Source organism: Oenanthe melanoleuca, chromosome 15, assembly GCF_029582105.1.
Source record: "Oenanthe melanoleuca isolate GR-GAL-2019-014 chromosome 15, OMel1.0, whole genome shotgun sequence".
Classification (NCBI taxonomy): Eukaryota; Metazoa; Chordata; class Aves; order Passeriformes; family Muscicapidae; genus Oenanthe; species Oenanthe melanoleuca.
Genome location: NC_079349.1, coordinates 4,194,627 through 4,210,196, shown reverse-complemented (window position 1 = coordinate 4,210,196; position 15,570 = coordinate 4,194,627). Strand labels below are relative to the sequence as shown.

The 15,570-nt window shown below is 46.1% G+C and overlaps 2 protein-coding genes across 2 annotated transcripts; one reads left to right on the top strand and one right to left on the bottom strand.

Annotated features, from left to right (window-relative positions):
* Positions 1–127: 127 nt before the first annotated feature.
* C15H12orf76 (chromosome 15 C12orf76 homolog) lies at positions 128–2,950 on the top strand. Its single transcript, XM_056503968.1, has 2 exons — positions 128–284; positions 367–2,950. The coding sequence occupies exons 1-2, from the start codon at positions 185–187 to the stop codon at positions 450–452; spliced, it is 186 nt and encodes a 61-aa protein (XP_056359943.1). The 5' UTR covers positions 128–184; the 3' UTR covers positions 453–2,950.
* Positions 2,951–3,290: 340 nt separating this feature from the next.
* On the bottom strand, positions 3,291–15,536 carry ANKRD13A (ankyrin repeat domain 13A). Its single transcript, XM_056503945.1, has 15 exons — positions 14,996–15,536; positions 12,824–12,956; positions 12,590–12,714; positions 12,100–12,145; positions 11,345–11,488; positions 10,772–10,967; positions 10,135–10,201; positions 9,132–9,219; positions 8,410–8,468; positions 7,711–7,847; positions 7,271–7,428; positions 6,762–6,863; positions 6,416–6,567; positions 6,143–6,207; positions 3,291–5,365 (listed from the first exon to the last, which is right to left on the bottom strand). The coding sequence occupies exons 1-15, from the start codon at positions 15,089–15,091 to the stop codon at positions 5,161–5,163; spliced, it is 1,773 nt and encodes a 590-aa protein (XP_056359920.1). The 5' UTR covers positions 15,092–15,536; the 3' UTR covers positions 3,291–5,160.
* Between the last annotated feature and the right edge of the window lie 34 nt (positions 15,537–15,570).

Here is a 15,570-nt window from a genome sequence, read left to right as displayed (position 1 = left end):
CCCGGTGCCGCTCGCTCTCCCCGTTCCCGTTCCCGTTCCCGGTCCCGGTCCCGCTCCCTCCCCCGGTGCCGCTCGCTCTCCCCGCTCCCCGGAAGGCCGGTCCCGGGGCGGGGCGGGCGGCAGGAAGGGGCAGGGCCGGGCCCGGTGCACAAAGCCCGGCGGGGTCCGTGCGGTGTCGGGCGCGATGGGGCTGGCGGCGGCGCGGGGCTGGGCGCTGTCCCCGCTGTCGCCGGGCCCGGCGGAGCGCAGCCGGCCCTACGCTGTGCTGCAGCACCAGAACCTGGGTGAGCAGCGGGGAACAGCGGCTACAGCCCCGGGAGTTGGTCAGGGAGTGTTTAATTAATGTTCTTTCTCTTCTCGCCGCAGTGCTGCTGGGCAGCATCCTCAGCGCTCTGCTGCTCACCATCATCCTCATGGCCATCTGTGTCTACCGGCCCGTCCGGCGGCGGTAGCGGAGCGGGACCCGCCGGGCGTCCAGGGAATGCTGCATCCCACCTGGTACCGACCATCCCGGCACCGCTTCAGTCCTGCCGCTTCTCCCGGGGCACCGAGGGAATGCTGCATCCCACCTGGTACCGACCGTCCCAGCACCGCTTCAGTCCAGCCGCTTCTCCCGAGGCACCGAGGGAATGCTGCATCCCACCTGGTACCGACCGTCCCAGCACCGCTTCAGTCCAGCCGCTTCTCCCGGAGCACCGAGGGAATGCTGCATCCCACCTGGTACCGACCGTCCCAGCACCGCTTCAGTCCTGCCGCTTCTCCCGGGGCATCGAGGAAATGCTGCATCCCACCGGTTCTCCCGTCTGGTACCCACCATCCCGGCACTGCTCCGGTCCCGCCCGGTTCTCCCGTCTGGTACCCGTCACGGTCCTGCCGCCGCTCCCGTGAGCTGCCGAGGATGCCCTGAGGATGCGAGCGTGGCTTTTCACCCATCTCTGCCCGTGCTGGATCACATGGCTCCATGGTGATGTGGTTTCCAGCAGTGCTGGGTGCTGGGAATCACCCCCTCCCTCGGCGAACACTCCTGGAGCTGCTGGAGGTGTGGCCGCAGCAAACCCGTCTGGCTCGGAGCAGGGGCTGGAGCAACGCTCCTGCCTCCCAAATCCCAGCGTTTTGGCGAGGCTGATCCGACACCGTGTGCCCGAGAGCATCCTCGGGGTGTGCAGGCACCCGGGGCCTGGATTGTCACAAGAACAGGGCGAGATTTGGGGACGTTGTCCGAGGAGCAGCTCCACGTGCTCAGTCACACCGCGACTACTTTTTTGCTTTCTGATTAATTCAGGTCTTTGTTTGAACGCTGAGTCCTGGGGGTTGGACGGGGCTTGGAGCAGCCTGGGATAGTGGGGGTGTCACTGTCGGGCAGGGGGTAGAACAGGGTGAGCTTTAAGGTCCCATTCCAAAATATTCCAAAGGTAAAAGCTCAGTGACCCACCCAGCAGTGGGTGGGGGGTCTGGTCTGTTCCTGCCTCTGAGCAGAAACCCTGATGCATGACTTGATCCTGGTGTAGTTTTCCCGGGCCAGGCTTTTCACTCCCAACATTATTTGCTTTAACTCCTGGCTAAAAAGCCCCAAATAGCCTCCCATCAAACCAGCTCTGTTGGGAACTGGGGTGCAGGTGAGGGATTCCAGCATGTGCTGGTCACTGTCCTCCTGGAAACAGGAGCCTCCAAAGGTCTGCAAGCCAGGCAGATGCTCTGGAAATGTTTGAGCTACAGCCAGACCCATTTTATGCAGTTTCAGTAACAAGTGTTTACACTGAATCCCATTTCCATACCAATGCTGCTATTTTGTTTTGCACTGCTACAAGTAGTAACTGGATTTTACTAATTATTACTTTAATATTTAACATAGGGGTGTTTTGTTTAGTAATTTATTTAGAGTTTTAAAATCTTAACTTCCAGAATAGTTGTTATTGACCTGTTCTCAAGCCCTTGTGCTGCATCTGAGGTGTCTTCCATTCTGTTTGAAGGACACTGAGTGCTGGCATTGAACAGGGATTTTCTTTCTGTTTTGTGAAATGACAGTGAGCCTGGCCTTGAACAGATGGAGCTGTTAATCCAAGAGTGAGGCAGCACTGTTCTATTGCTTTCTGCTCTTCCTTTTGCTCCCTGATTCCCGTGTTCCTGATTTTTCTCAGTCCTTCATCGCTGTGAAGCCTGGCCTGCAGCCTGTGCTGCTCCTGGGGGTGGATGGTGAAGCTCCCAGCCCCAGCTCTGCATTCCTGGGAGCAGAAATCCTGTTTGCTCTCATTCCTCACTCCCTGCTATGCCTCTTTGTACAAATAAAACGCTCAGTAAACAATCCAGGCTCTTATTTATTCATGGCTGTGCTGTTTGTTATTAACTGGGCTGGAGCTCCACAAAGGGGTGAGGCTGTTCTGATTCCCACCTCTGCTCCCCTCCTGGCTCCTGCCTTGTTTTTAGTGGGATGGCAGTGCTGGGGGAACATTTCCATGGATGTTTAAAAGCACAATGGAAGCACATCCCACAACAGTTGTGCAGTTTCCAGCAGCTCAGCTATGAATCAAAACTCAGCCAAAGCAGGGGAGGAAGGGTTTCCAAATAAAGAAAATCAGGAATTGCTGCTGTAAAAAGCCTTGAAATGGGGTCAAAAGCACAAAAAAAGCACAGTCTTGCTTTCAGGATCTAACAGCATCAACTTAAAGAACTTTTGAAGCTGGTTATAGTTTTAGAAGAAGCTACAGATGTTTAACTCTGAGCTTCTCTTTCCTCCATCAGCCTCAAGCTGCCTCAGAGAGAGAGGTTGGACTCTGTTGTTACACAAGTCTTGGCCTTAATATTAAATATTAAATATTAATATTTATTATATTAAATATAGTCTTACAAGAAGGTGTAGAAAGTCATAAGGTTTCCTGCCTTTCACTGCCTTAATGTCTGTGTTGTACTGATTCTCCCTCTTCAAGACAAGGAGACTCAAAACTTTGCTGAAAATATCTGGGGATTATGTGTCTGATTCACACTAAGCCAGAAGAACCTTGAAGAATTTCAGAGATGATAATGTCTCTTTAATGTACAAAAAGACAACAAAAAAAAGGCAGATAATTAGTAAAAAAAAAAAAAAAAAAAAAAAAAAAAGAAAAAAAGGACTCCAAATACAGTGTTAGAAAAAATACCTGTGTGTGGTGTAATGTGCAGCACCTTTGGTTTTTTTTCCAGCACACAGAGCATGTCCACCTTACACTGAAGGTTTAAGGCTTTAAGAGAAGCAGCACCTGGCTGAGGGAAGCAAGGCCTTCTAGTTTTAGCAATAATACAAATATTAAAAAAAAAACCCAAAAGCAAATCCAATTTATTTTACAGTCCCAGACTAAGAAGCAGGAGCGTAACAAAACTTCAGCTGAAAGTGCTCAATGTTCTTTAGTTTAAATATAAAACCAGAACAAGTCAGCTTGAAAAATGCTATTTTTACCCCTCCTGTAACCTTTGAAATGCTTAGCAGAAGACAGGCAATGCCAGGCAGACGGGTTTGTAAAGGCAACAGCACTCTTTATTCCCACTGGAGGAATGCCCATGGCTCCATCTCCTCCTCCCACCCTGCCAGGAGCTCAACACCAGGCCTAGTCCCTTTTCCCAACTGTGACTGTCACAGGGATCCCCTTTGCAAAGAAACCAATTCCAACCCAGCCCACTGCCCCTGTGCAGGACAGTCCCCATTCCTGCAGCAAACAGGAAGCTGTTTATAGGGATGCAAGTTGTCCCAGGGAACAAAACCAGTGTGGAGAGTGTATTCCTGAAGGAACTGGGATCATTTCCTATGTAAAACAATGGATTATTAATTTAAAATAGGGTTCCAAGTTACCAAGTGCCCCACTAGTTATGATCAAGTCCATTTTATAGTGATTTTAAATTGGTTAATGAATAGCTGGTCACCCAGAACTGCCTGAGGAACAGGAGCAGTGTTAGGAACAAGCTCAGAGCAGCTGTACCAAAGGTTCCTCCAGCCCTGCCAGCCAGAGCAGAGGGATATTGCTCACATTTAACAGCTGTAAGGCTTTCCTGTGGCTGTTCATCGTGTACCTGTGGAGTGCACCTGAGAGTCACAGTGTGAGTACTGTAAACACTGAGAGAAGTGCAGATAAAAGAGCTACAAAGATCCTGTATGGCCAAAAACCTGAGGAAAGCTGGTTAAAACAGACCTAGGAATTGTTACAAGACCAGTTTGATGAGTGTAGGCCTAGTGGCTTGGTTTAAAATCAATAAAAATATTCAGGTAAAAAAATAGATGTATTCACATGGAGGACAAGCACTGGGGTTTTAAAAAGCAACACACATTTCCCTAGCAGAATTAAAACTTCTCTTCCAATAAGGACACATGAAAACCTCTCTTGAATTCTTTTCCTGGCTGCATTTAGCATCCACACTCAGCCATGCACACCAAGAGATCCCAAAGAAGCACCTGTATCTATCCCTTGATTTCTTGCTGCCCTCTGACCAGGGGAATGAGCTGGTTTGGAATCACTGCAGAAAATGCTGCTGTACTGGACAGATGGTCCCATTTCAGCATCTAAAAATTTTACTGGCTACTTGTTTTGTCCTTTTTCAGAAAGCACTAGTTTAATCTGGAGCTTGGATGAGCTGTTCAAGTATAAAATTATCCCTCTTAAGCAAAAAATCTCAGTAACTAGAGGAGAGATAACCACATCTAAACAAAACTAACTGAAAACATCTGTCATGAAGAACTACCGTGTGTGTATAGGGAGGGAGATGCTCTCCCATGAAACAGCTGGAAAAAACAGGCAATGGCTTTGAATTATTGAGAAGTAATGAAGCAGATGAATATTTCTTTGGTAAGTAATGAAGTTTCCCTCCTGAACTCCCCATAAATCAGGCTTTCAAGCTTTACTGCAATCCTACATCCTGATGCAAAGCAAAATTTCCATCTGCTCTCCAATAAATAAGTTTAGATAAAAACATTTCCTTCAAAACTAAGACTGCATGGTTGGGGAGCCAAATGTGGAGTCCTGTGATCTAGAACTGCGCCAAACAAAAATAAATCAGGTTTTTGCAGCTGATGCCAACTTAGAAGGCAAGTGAAATGTTTCCTTAAGCAATCCAGGAGTGGTATTCAGACTGACAGCTCTGAAAACCTCCAGTTTTACACAGATTTGGTCATCCTTGCTTCAGGAGGTCACTTAGGAGTTATTTTTCCACAAGAGAGAGCTGTAAAACTTGCTGGAGCTCTGCATCTTCCTTTTCCCGACGCTGCTTCTCCTGCTCCTCCTGCTCCCTCACAGACAATTCCATGGCAAGCTGCAAGTCTTTCTCAAAGCTGGAAGTTTCACTGGAGCTGCTGCTGTGGGAGTTCCCTGATCTGATCCCTGTCAGAAAGCTCTCCTGCAGTGCCCTGATGGAAAGGAACAACTTTGAGAAGTAAAAGAGACAGAGCCTGTCTCAGATCCTTCCTGGCAACTGTTTTAGACTCACAAACCTGAAAATCTCTCCCAGAGGGGAGAAAATAATTTGAGGATATGAGAGCAGCTGTTCCAATGTAAATGTAAAATTCCCAATGTCAAACCTGGATTCCTTTGAATATTTAATGGATACCAACAGTTATATTTTCAATGGGCCTCTAAAAGCATCCTCATCTGCTTTAAATATTTTCAGAAGAACCCAGAAGATTCAGTTTTTGGTTTCTTTGCATTTAACTGCAGGAAGACTCCACAATCACCAGAGTCCATTTTAAGGGGCCATTAAATCTATGTTTTTAAGGACTACATGAGGATTTTGAAAAGAAAGAAGAGCTGCCTTGAAGTGTGCAGCCTGTAATAACCAAACATTCAACACAGAGGGACCAAATTCAGAGTTTTAAGAGCAGAAGAGAAGGACTGGGTTTGTATAAAACCAATTTCATATATTCAGCTTATTCTGTTGGGTAAAGAATCTGTTGTGTGCACAGACCAGCCCCACAGCTGGAAAGAACTACACAACATAAACAGGAAAGCCTAGTTTGGAGTTCTTGTTTCTTGGAAAAGTTGGAAGAAGCACAAGAAGAAACCTCGAGTTTTGTGTATTTGCTACTCATATACACCAAAAAAAAAAAATATTGCCAAATTGCTTCATGCTACTGCTGGGGGTATTTTTGCTCTGTCACTCATGGTTTGATGTGAAAAAAGGTACTTACTTCTGATACTGCATATTGAAGTCTGAGGAATATGCAACTGCTCCATTGGAAAGCACCCCCAATTCCTGGAGAAGAGAAAAGAGACAATTCCACAGCAGTTATCAGATCTGCAGAGTAACTCACTGAAAGTAACCCTTAACCCACCTTTATTTCATCTTTGAAATACATTATTTATCTTCCAAGGTCTTAGAAAAACTGATCCTACACTGGTTTCCTTCAGCTCTTGCTGCACAGTCCTTGCCCAAGCTGCCACTGCACAGACCCAGCACTTACTTTATTTGGGCCAGACTCCAACAAGCTCTGCTGGATGGCAAACTGCATGATCTCATTGTCCTCATCCTGCACATGGATGTTCCTGCCATCATCCTGGACGTGGTAGGATTCAGGGATCTCAAACACTGACTGGTCAACCTCAAAATTAGCACCTACAGAAGCCAAACAAAATTAAAAATAAAAATACACGGTGCCCTGTTTGTAACAAGCTGAAAAATTCTGGTGAATGTTTTTGCAATAACACATTGCAGCTCCCCCTGTTCCATTCCCTGCAGTTCAGCTTCTCTGTGCATTCCAGGGGCAGGGATGTAAAAAAGTGGGATCCCTGCACCTTCCCACCCCTCACCTGCATCACTCTGTGCAGCTCCAGATGTTCTCTCAGCTGTCCTGCAGCTGTTGACATTTTCAAAAGTAATTCGGGCATTCAGCACATGAAAAAGGGGAATTTCTGTAAGATTACAAGATTTCTGTCAAAATGAGAACTCCTACTCCACTTCCACACCCACATCAAACCCTTCCATGTTTATGGGATATATTCCACAACAGCTTTCTTTTTTCAAAGCACAGTGGAACTCCCTTCACCAAGAAGGTGGCTTTAAATCTCTTATTTTAAAATAAGATTTGTGAAATTTAAGGCATTGAAGCTAAGGGAAAAGGGGCTGACAACACCTCATTCTTATATAAATTATATTGTCTTTAAAATTATTATTTCTGAATTGGTTAGAGATGTACAAAACAGTGTTTTAGGTAGCAGTGAGATGAGCAAGAGGCCAAAGTGATTTTCTGTAAATAATACATTGCAAAACCAAAGGAAAAAAATGGACAAGGTGTTAAATAAAAATTGCTAAATATTACCAATTTTGACTGGAAATCCTGGTGGAAATTCCAGAGTGATGAAATCCTTAAGTCTGGCAAAATGGGCACTGGTTCTGGCCATCAGGTCAATGATTGGAGTGACTTGTTCCATAAGAGACAAGGGGAACTCTTCACTCATCCACAAGGTTGCTTTAAATCTTAAAGACAAAGCAGGACAAAAATATCCTAAATTCACAGTTTAGGAACAGATGCAAAGCAAAACAGGCAGTTGGGCAGTGACAGGAGGTTACTAACAAGTTACAGCATCAGTGACTCAGTGGAATTAAAAATAGATTATAGCTGAATACTTCAAGATCTCTCTTCTGATTAATTGTGAAAACTGGGGAAAAAAACCACACTGGGTATTTCTAAAAATGGTTTCCAGGGATTAGATAACTGGGAAGAGATGTACTAGAAATAGTTAAAATGGTATTTCTCACTTCTGTGTTCTAACTGTGACTTCCTTTGGTCTTCCTATGTCTCTGCCTTTCAAATCAAATTCTGGGTTGAAGTATTCCTCCAGAGTAATAGCAGTGGGATTGTTGGTTGCAGCATACTCTGTTGTCCTGGATGTACTCTAGAAGGAAAGAGAGGAAAAAACAACCCAGAAAGTACTAAACAGACAGTGGCTACTACAAAAAACTTTTATATTCTTCCCTGTTTCAGGCACACTGACACACAGCCATAAGCACTAGCTGTTATTAGACTGGCTTAACTGAGGTTAGAAATCTCCAAGCTTTTCAGAGACAGGAAAAAAATCTACTTAGATACTTTAAAGCTGGAAACCAACCAGAAATGCACACATGAGCCACAGCATTTCCAGGCTCCAAATCCTTTACTAAGGCCAAAACTTGGATAGAGAATTTGAACCCAAAATCTCTAAATCCCTGTAAATGTGCCATGCCATCCTGACAGAGAGCCAGCAAATCCATTATCCACTGTTCTTCTGTAGTTTAGAAGCAAGGGAGCTTCTAAAGCCACGTGGGATCTTAAAGTTCACCTATTTCCAACCAAAAAAAACATCCTCAGGGGAAATGAAAACATCATAATCAAAACTGCTGCCAAACCAAGGAAACAAACAGTGACTCCACAACCAGGAATTCCTACTGGCACGACCTGTGCTGACATCAGACACTCACCTGAGCACCACATTCATGCTCCACTGTCCCCAGGAAAGTTTCCAGAGGGCTCCTGTCAGCTACAGGTAACAGGAGGGAAAGCAAAAACAGCCATCAGTATTAATAAGCAGTAAAACTGGCACTCAGGCCAGGCTTCTCACCCAAAGGGAAGTTGTTCAGATCTCCTGTGAGCTTTACCAGACAAGCCCAGGACCTACAGCTGATGGTATAAAACAGATACAACACACAGAATAGAGCAAATATTTTCAATGGTTTCTATGATCAGCAGACACCTTTATGTGTCCCAGTGCCTCAGTGGCCCCAGGGTAGGAGAATTTCCATACAAAGTTACTGGCTGGTCATCCTTTGCTCTAATTCAAGTATCAAAAGAAATTAGGAGACCAAAACTTCCAAGCAAACTAAGCCTCTGTGAATCTTGTATGCATGGCCAAAGTGAAGTAAGGGCAGGAATACATTCCAGAGCAGAAAAGTGCAGCCTTTTAAAACTGTCAGCAAATTTCAACAGGTTTGAAGGGTTTCTCTTTCCTCTAAATACAGCTAGGATAAAACCAGGTTCATTTGAAGGTTAAGAGTGAAACAATGAGCTGCCTCAGACACAGAACACATCAAAGAAAAGCAAGAAGAGAATTTCCTTGTTTGTCTGCCCAGTTTTTCAGGCACAGAGGAGGTACCAGAGAGCCAAAGGATTCTATTCATTCCCAGTTTTCCTATTTGGAAGATACCTTTATATCTCCTCTTCTCCTCTTCTGTTAAATGCTCTGTTCTGATCCGTGTGATCACGTTCACTGCTTGGTTGTTTGCCATGTAGACCTTACAAAAAATACAGGGACAAAAACCAAGCAGTATCACAGGTTAAAGAAAGAGTTCCTCAGTAAAGCATCATGTACACAAAACCAGCTGAACCAACCTCAACACCAGACAGGCATTTCCAAGAGATTTTAAGAGGGAATGGAAAAGGAAAGTCAGGGAACACTATTTCAAATCAGAGATTAGTTATAGGACCTCAGAAATTACATTTAGTGACAGTTAACCCTGCAGGAACACTAATGAACTCTCTGTCCAGCTAAACAGCCTTGCAGTCTTACCAGGAAAAACCTTCAGATAAATGTAAAAGCTGGTGAATGAAATTACAAAATGTAATTTATTGCACCAATTCCCAAACCTGGAGTAAACACAATCAGGGAAACTGTGATTCTGAACTTAATTCCTACCACAGTAAGGCTGTATAACCACCTTGAAAAATATTTCACTGAGGTGAAATGGAGGTCAAAACCAGTGTCAGGTGGAACCATTCTAAGCAGCTGTGACTCAGGTGCAGGGCAGAGTCCAGTTCATGAATTCATGATGCCACTCATGGCTGCTGGTCCCTTGCAATGCTGTTATTATCAACAGGTTCCTCAACTTTCACCCACTGAAACAATGGCAATGCTCAAGTGTGAGTTAAGTGCCAGCTTTTGGAAGGGAAGGACTGTGAGCAGCTCTGCTGAACCTTCTGTCCCTCCTCTCCCCTTTTTGATCCTCCTCTGTCCCCTGGTGACACTCCTGCACAAGGGCTCCATCCCTCCCACAAGCCTGGAAGCTCCTCACTCCAGCCCAATTCTGCTGGCAACACAATGAATATCCCAATAGGAATTTTAAGACCTGAAATAGTCAGGCAATACAGAAAAAGCACAGCCAGACTTTAATTTGCTGCAAGATCTGTCAGAAGAACAGAACAGGCTTTACCTTGGCTTCATAACCATTGACACCTTCTGATTTTTCTGTCCTCCATACCCAGAATCCAGAGGTGGTTCTGACAAAAAGGGAACATCATAAGTGTCTGTACAGCTGCATTTCTACACAACCCCCCTGCTGGTTCTTCTAAATCTCATTTTAAACAACATTTGACAGATTATTAACCCCAGATACCTGAATAAATAGTGTACTCACAAAGAAAGACAAATGTGTGTCTGTTAAAAGACACACTGTGCACATTTAGTTGAAGTATTCATGTGAGAGTTGACTTATTTGTTACCAAATATAAGTTCTTGTCCATCAGTTCCAGCACGTGGATTTGGGTGAAATGCAAACTTGCAGTGAGCAATTAACTCAATCTTAGAGGCTTTTTCCAACCTTAATCATTCTGTCCCACTAATGTGAGAAACTGGAAGTTTTCTACCAATGATTTCTTTCAACTGGGAACTTTTTGCCAAGCAATAGTGGCAATTTGAGCAACCCAAATTTCCTTATCTAGCGATTTACGAAACTTAAAGTAATTTCAGACCTAGTTTTAATGATCAAAGCTTTTGTGAGTTTGGCATTAAAGCTATTTTCAAACACCACAGCAAAATGTTTATTTGCTAAGAGAAACTGTCTGTCTTACCTCTCAAAAGCAATGTTTTTGGTGTCAAGGCACGTGCTGATGATTGGGGTTGTAAGGCGCCTCTCCACATCTTTCCTCTTGGGCGTCATCGATCCCAGCGTCAAACGTTTCATGTGCTGGGAGATCTCAAACCTCTCTGTCGTGACAAACTTGTCATCGTGGTTGATCTCAATGAGCTCTGCCCAGCCACCAGTGTCTGGTGGAAAAAGGCACATTTCAAGTTAAAAAACTCAGCAAGTGTTCCAGTGTATATCATGTATCAAACTCGAATGTTTCTGCACTCAGCTGGGATCAAACTTGGAGATGGAGCTAAAATTATTTTTTAAATGTAGGGCAGCAGAAAAGAAGAAAGGAAACAGTAAAATACTGAAATTTTAGCCCTATTACCACATTTTTACCTCAGACTTACTCAAAGCAAAGAAGTTAAGCAATCATAAAACAGTATCTGTATGAGATACTAACACAGCATAAAACCTTCACAGAACACAAGAGGCCTTTTCTGTGTAAAATCAGGACTCTCACTGTGCTCACACAGTATTTGGGGATCAGTGGTGCAGAGAGGTGAACCTTTACCTTCTCCCTTGAAGATGACAGTCCTCCTGCCCCTCTCCCAGCTCATGTTCTCAAAGCCCAGCAAGGTGATGTCGACACGCAGCTTGGCCCGGCTCTTCCAGATGCGGCACACGTCGCTCGGGCACACCCTGGAAACCAGGGGCACTGGGAGAAAAGGGAGAAATGGAAAGGGAAAATGTGCAAGAGGTGCAGCACAGGGGAAATGAACTCAACCACAGGATTGCTCACTCCTGGATGTCATTCCAGAGGAGGAGAGATACTGATCTTCTTTAAAGAACAACCAGCTTAGGGCAAAACTGGCCTAATTTAAAGATGAATATGAAAAGGAAGAAGATATTTGTTCAGACTGAAAGGTGTGAAATGGCATAAACCCCATACCTGGTAGTATTATAGTTTGATATTTGAAACATTTAGTCAGTTGTGAGGCCTAGTGTTCATTCCTTTCAGAGAAAATCAGGTACTTCCCAAACACCCATAGATGACACACAATCACTTCAGTTATGGATGGCCAGGGACATGTAAAAACCCCCAAGAAAAGTCTTCAGCAATTGCAACAGCTAAATTCTCCACCACCAAAAACCAACCAACCAACTAAACAGGAAACAAAGAATAATTGTGCAACAAAAGCACAAGAGGTCATTTTGAGATGGAGGAGAGGAGGATTCCGGGGAGCAGATATTTCCCTGCCTGTGCTGTGGGACATTTGTAACTCATTTTTACAGCTTGGAATTGGTAACAAGGAGCAGGATTCTTACCCCAGCTGGTGAACTCCCATTTCATTTCCACATAGAAGTCAGGAGTCTGAAGAAGGAAAACACCTGATGAATACCTCATGAAATAGTTTGACATTCAGTGCAGCATTTCCTGTGAACATTTTAGATAAAGGAAAAAAAGGGAAAGCAGAACTGGAGAAATAAGTGAATGCTAAAACTGAAATTGAAAGCAGCAAACACAACAGGCACTGCCCTGCCGCTGCTGATTTCTGGGGAGCTGTTCTTCCTTGTTTTACTGGAGGGGCAGTAATGCCTTCAAGATTTAGCCTCCAATGTTGGAGTACCTGACAAAGCATTTACATAAAGTCAAGAAAAAAATCTCCATGTCCCTCAGCACTATGGAATATGCAGGTTGGAACAAAACACAATTGCCCAGCTGATTGCAATAGTTCACTTAACTGAACTACTTGAAAGAGAATCCAAGCAGAGATTTCAGTCTGGAGTGAGAGTTTACACTTCAATAAATCATTACCTCATTAATTTTCTGCAGTAACTCAGGAACTCCTCCGAGGGTCGTGGAGGTCTGCTGGTAGTCCCGATGCTGCAGGATCAGCTGCACCATCTCTGGATCCCCTGTGCTGACAGCCTCATGCAAAACTGAAAAAAAAAACCCCAACCACAGCCTCGTGTCACTCTGCTTGCTGACCAAAATTCCACATAGAAACAAAGAAACGACTGAAAGAGTCACACCCCAGGGTGTCCTTACCCGTCCATCCCTGCGCGTTCTCCTTGGTCACATCAGCCTTGTGCTGCAGCAGGACCTTGGCAGATTCTATGTAACCCAAGGAAACAGCCAAGTGCAGCAAGGTCCGGCCTCGTGGGTCCCGCTGGTCAACATCCTGTCAGTGCCCAAGAGAGGAACAAGGCAGCTCATCAGAGCTTGCACAAACACAGGGCTAATCCAGGAGTCAATATTCCCTGCCATTCCCACGGATCTGCTCCCAAACTCTCCTGAACTGCCCTTCTGTGGGGCTGGCTCACTTCCCCATGTCAATAAAAGGAGAAGCAGAACGGGGCCTATGAAATGACACAAAAACTGTAGGGCAGGAGTTCTTGTTGGTGCCTCTCGTTTCTTTTTCTGGTATTATTTCCCCTCTGTCTCCCCCCAGAAGGCTCAGGAGGAGATGGGAGTTCTTGTCCCTGTACATCAGTGAGAGACTGAGACCCCACAGAGGCTTAAACTGTACAACAAAATAGGGGGAAAAGGGGGAAAAAAAGGCAACAGGGCATACAACACGGCTTTTGGACAGCACTTTTGGAAAGGACAGAAGCAGATGGTGTTCCACAAAGCACACACAGCACAATGAGGAGTGAGGGCATTCTCTACAAGTCACTAAAATAAAAAATAAACTACACAGGCACAAATATCCAAAACATGCAAGCACAACATACTCATACCTTACACATTTTTCACTATTAGCTTAGAGATTTGAAACAGAAGAGCATCTATAACTAAAGGAAAAGGGGAAAGTCAATAGCAGAATGAGAAAGGAAGGTTATTATGCACGTTAACAGCGTTATCTGGCAGCTTCAAGTCAGAGTATCTCACACAGAGTGGGAAAGCTTCACTTTAAAGCATCTTCACTTGTGGGGTGGAATGTGAATTAATTTGCTTCCCCACCTCCTACAGCTCCAACACTGCAGCACCAAAGGGCTCCAAGGGTCCCTTCCCACCGTGTTTTTGCTGTTCCCTGGTCCCCACATGCCCGACCCCATTTGCCACTCCAGCTGCAGCTGGAAGTGGCTTCAACCCCTTCACGCATCCCTCCAGCAGCAGGAAGCTCATCCCAAAGAAGCAGTGGGAAATATATCTTTGGAATACTTAAAAAAAAAGTCTTTGAAAGCAAGTAAAGGAAGTAAGAGACACAGTCCATCCTCACAGGCTGCTGGTTTCCACAGGGAATGGAAGGAGGAAGCAGAGTTCCACAGGTGGGAGCTGCTGAGTGATCCCTATTCAACCACAGACTCTCACAGGTGTCAGAAATAAACACACAGGAGCAACGTGCCAGTGAGGTTAAAGATTTTGTTAATGCATAAGGTGACATACATTAGATAAAAAGTGACTGCATTCCAAAGATTCCCCCAAACCAGGGCAGGAACATGCTCTAAGCAGGAATTAGTAAGTCAGGTGCACTGTTAGAGCTGCAGGTGACAGTCAGGAGGTGGCACAGCTGGTCTTGTGGTGTCAGGTATAATTAATTAATCAGCTCTGCTTATTAACTGTACCTCACTCTAGCCCCTATCAGAGCTTTTCCACAGCAGCTCAGCCAGGATTTTTGCTGCTCGAGCTCTGCTGCAGCTTTCAGGCCATTTCCTTACGTCATCATGTCCCAGAGAGGGGACAGCTTTGTGTTTTCTACTCTCCAGCGTGGAACAATGATCCATTTTTTTTTCTTTTTTTTACCAGAGATGCTGAAAACGTTCCAACCAATATAAAAACTCTGTCCCCAATCTTAGGCAACAACAAATCTATGAGAACTGATGATGCTCAGCAAGATGGGGGCTGGTTTGATGTCCAGCAGCAGCAGCCACTTTTGCTGCACGTTGACTTTTCATTAAGATAAACACTATTTATTGCTTTAATAAATTAATTAGCTCGTCTCCTTGAGAGACTCCTAACTCCTCCAAAGAGCTACTCTGCAAATAGGAAGCCAAAGTTTAGTACCTGATATAAAACCATATTCCTACACCTCCGTACATCACTCCCACACCACAGATAAACAGGTGACGAAGCGCAGGGATCCCTCAAGCCCAGTGAGCGCTCCTGGCAGAACCACCAGGCTGCTTCTCCCTGGTACAGCAGCGAGCCAGGGCCCAGCGTGGCACAAGCTCTTTGGCAGCCCCCAGCAGCCCCCGCAGGGCCCGGGCCCCCCGTTACCTGGTCCTGCAGCTCCTCGTCCAGCCGCCTGTAGTCGTTATTCCACACCAGGACGTGCAGGGGGAAGGCGCTGCTGGCCCCGCCAGGGGAGCTCATCCCGGCACGCACCTGCGGGGGGGCAGCCAGGGCCCCTCACTCTGCCCTGCCCGGATGCTGGAGATCCCCAGGTTACTCAAGCCCTGGCGCCTTCAGCTTCTCGTCTCCCCTGGCACCCACCTGGCCCAGGTGCGGCTGTGCGAGCCCGGGCCACAACCCCCTATGAACTCTTCACCCCTCTCCAAGGGGAGCCCCATGCAAGACCGCGGGGGTCTCCCCTGCTCCCGGTGCCCCTCGCAGCCCCACGTTGCCGGGGGTTTCCTCCCTCAGCCCCGCTCCGGGGGTCTCCCCGCTCTCGCCCCCTCAGCCGTCCCCGTCCCTCTTCCCTGTCCCTCCAGGGACGGCTGGGACGAACCACAGCGCGGCCGGAGCAGGGGGGCTCCGCGCGGTCCCCCGCACTCCACTGCCACCAGCAACCGCACGGAAAGCGGAAGCTGCTCCCCCTCCCCCTCTGCGGGCGGGCAGATGGAACGTCCCGC

What these genes read in the sequence shown, in the direction of transcription:
- C15H12orf76 (XM_056503968.1), top strand. Translation starts at nt 185, where the DNA reads ATGGGGCTGGCGGCGGCGCGGGGCTGGGCGCTGTCCCCGCTGTCGCCG. An exon ending in GCTGCAGCACCAGAACCTGG is followed by an intron (nt 285 to 366) that starts GTGAGCAGCGGG and finishes TTCTCGCCGCAG; the next exon opens with TGCTGCTGGGCAGCATCCTC.
- ANKRD13A (XM_056503945.1), bottom strand. Translation starts at nt 15,091, where the DNA reads ATGAGCTCCCCTGGCGGGGCCAGCAGCGCCTTCCCCCTGCACGTCCTG. An exon ending in TCAATGGTTATGAAGCCAAG is followed by an intron (nt 9,220 to 10,134) that starts GTAAAGCCTGTT and finishes ATTTTTTGTAAG; the next exon opens with GTCTACATGGCAAACAACCA. An exon ending in AGCATGAATGTGGTGCTCAG is followed by an intron (nt 7,848 to 8,409) that starts GTGAGTGTCTGA and finishes CTTTCCTTCTAG; the next exon opens with AGTACATCCAGGACAACAGA.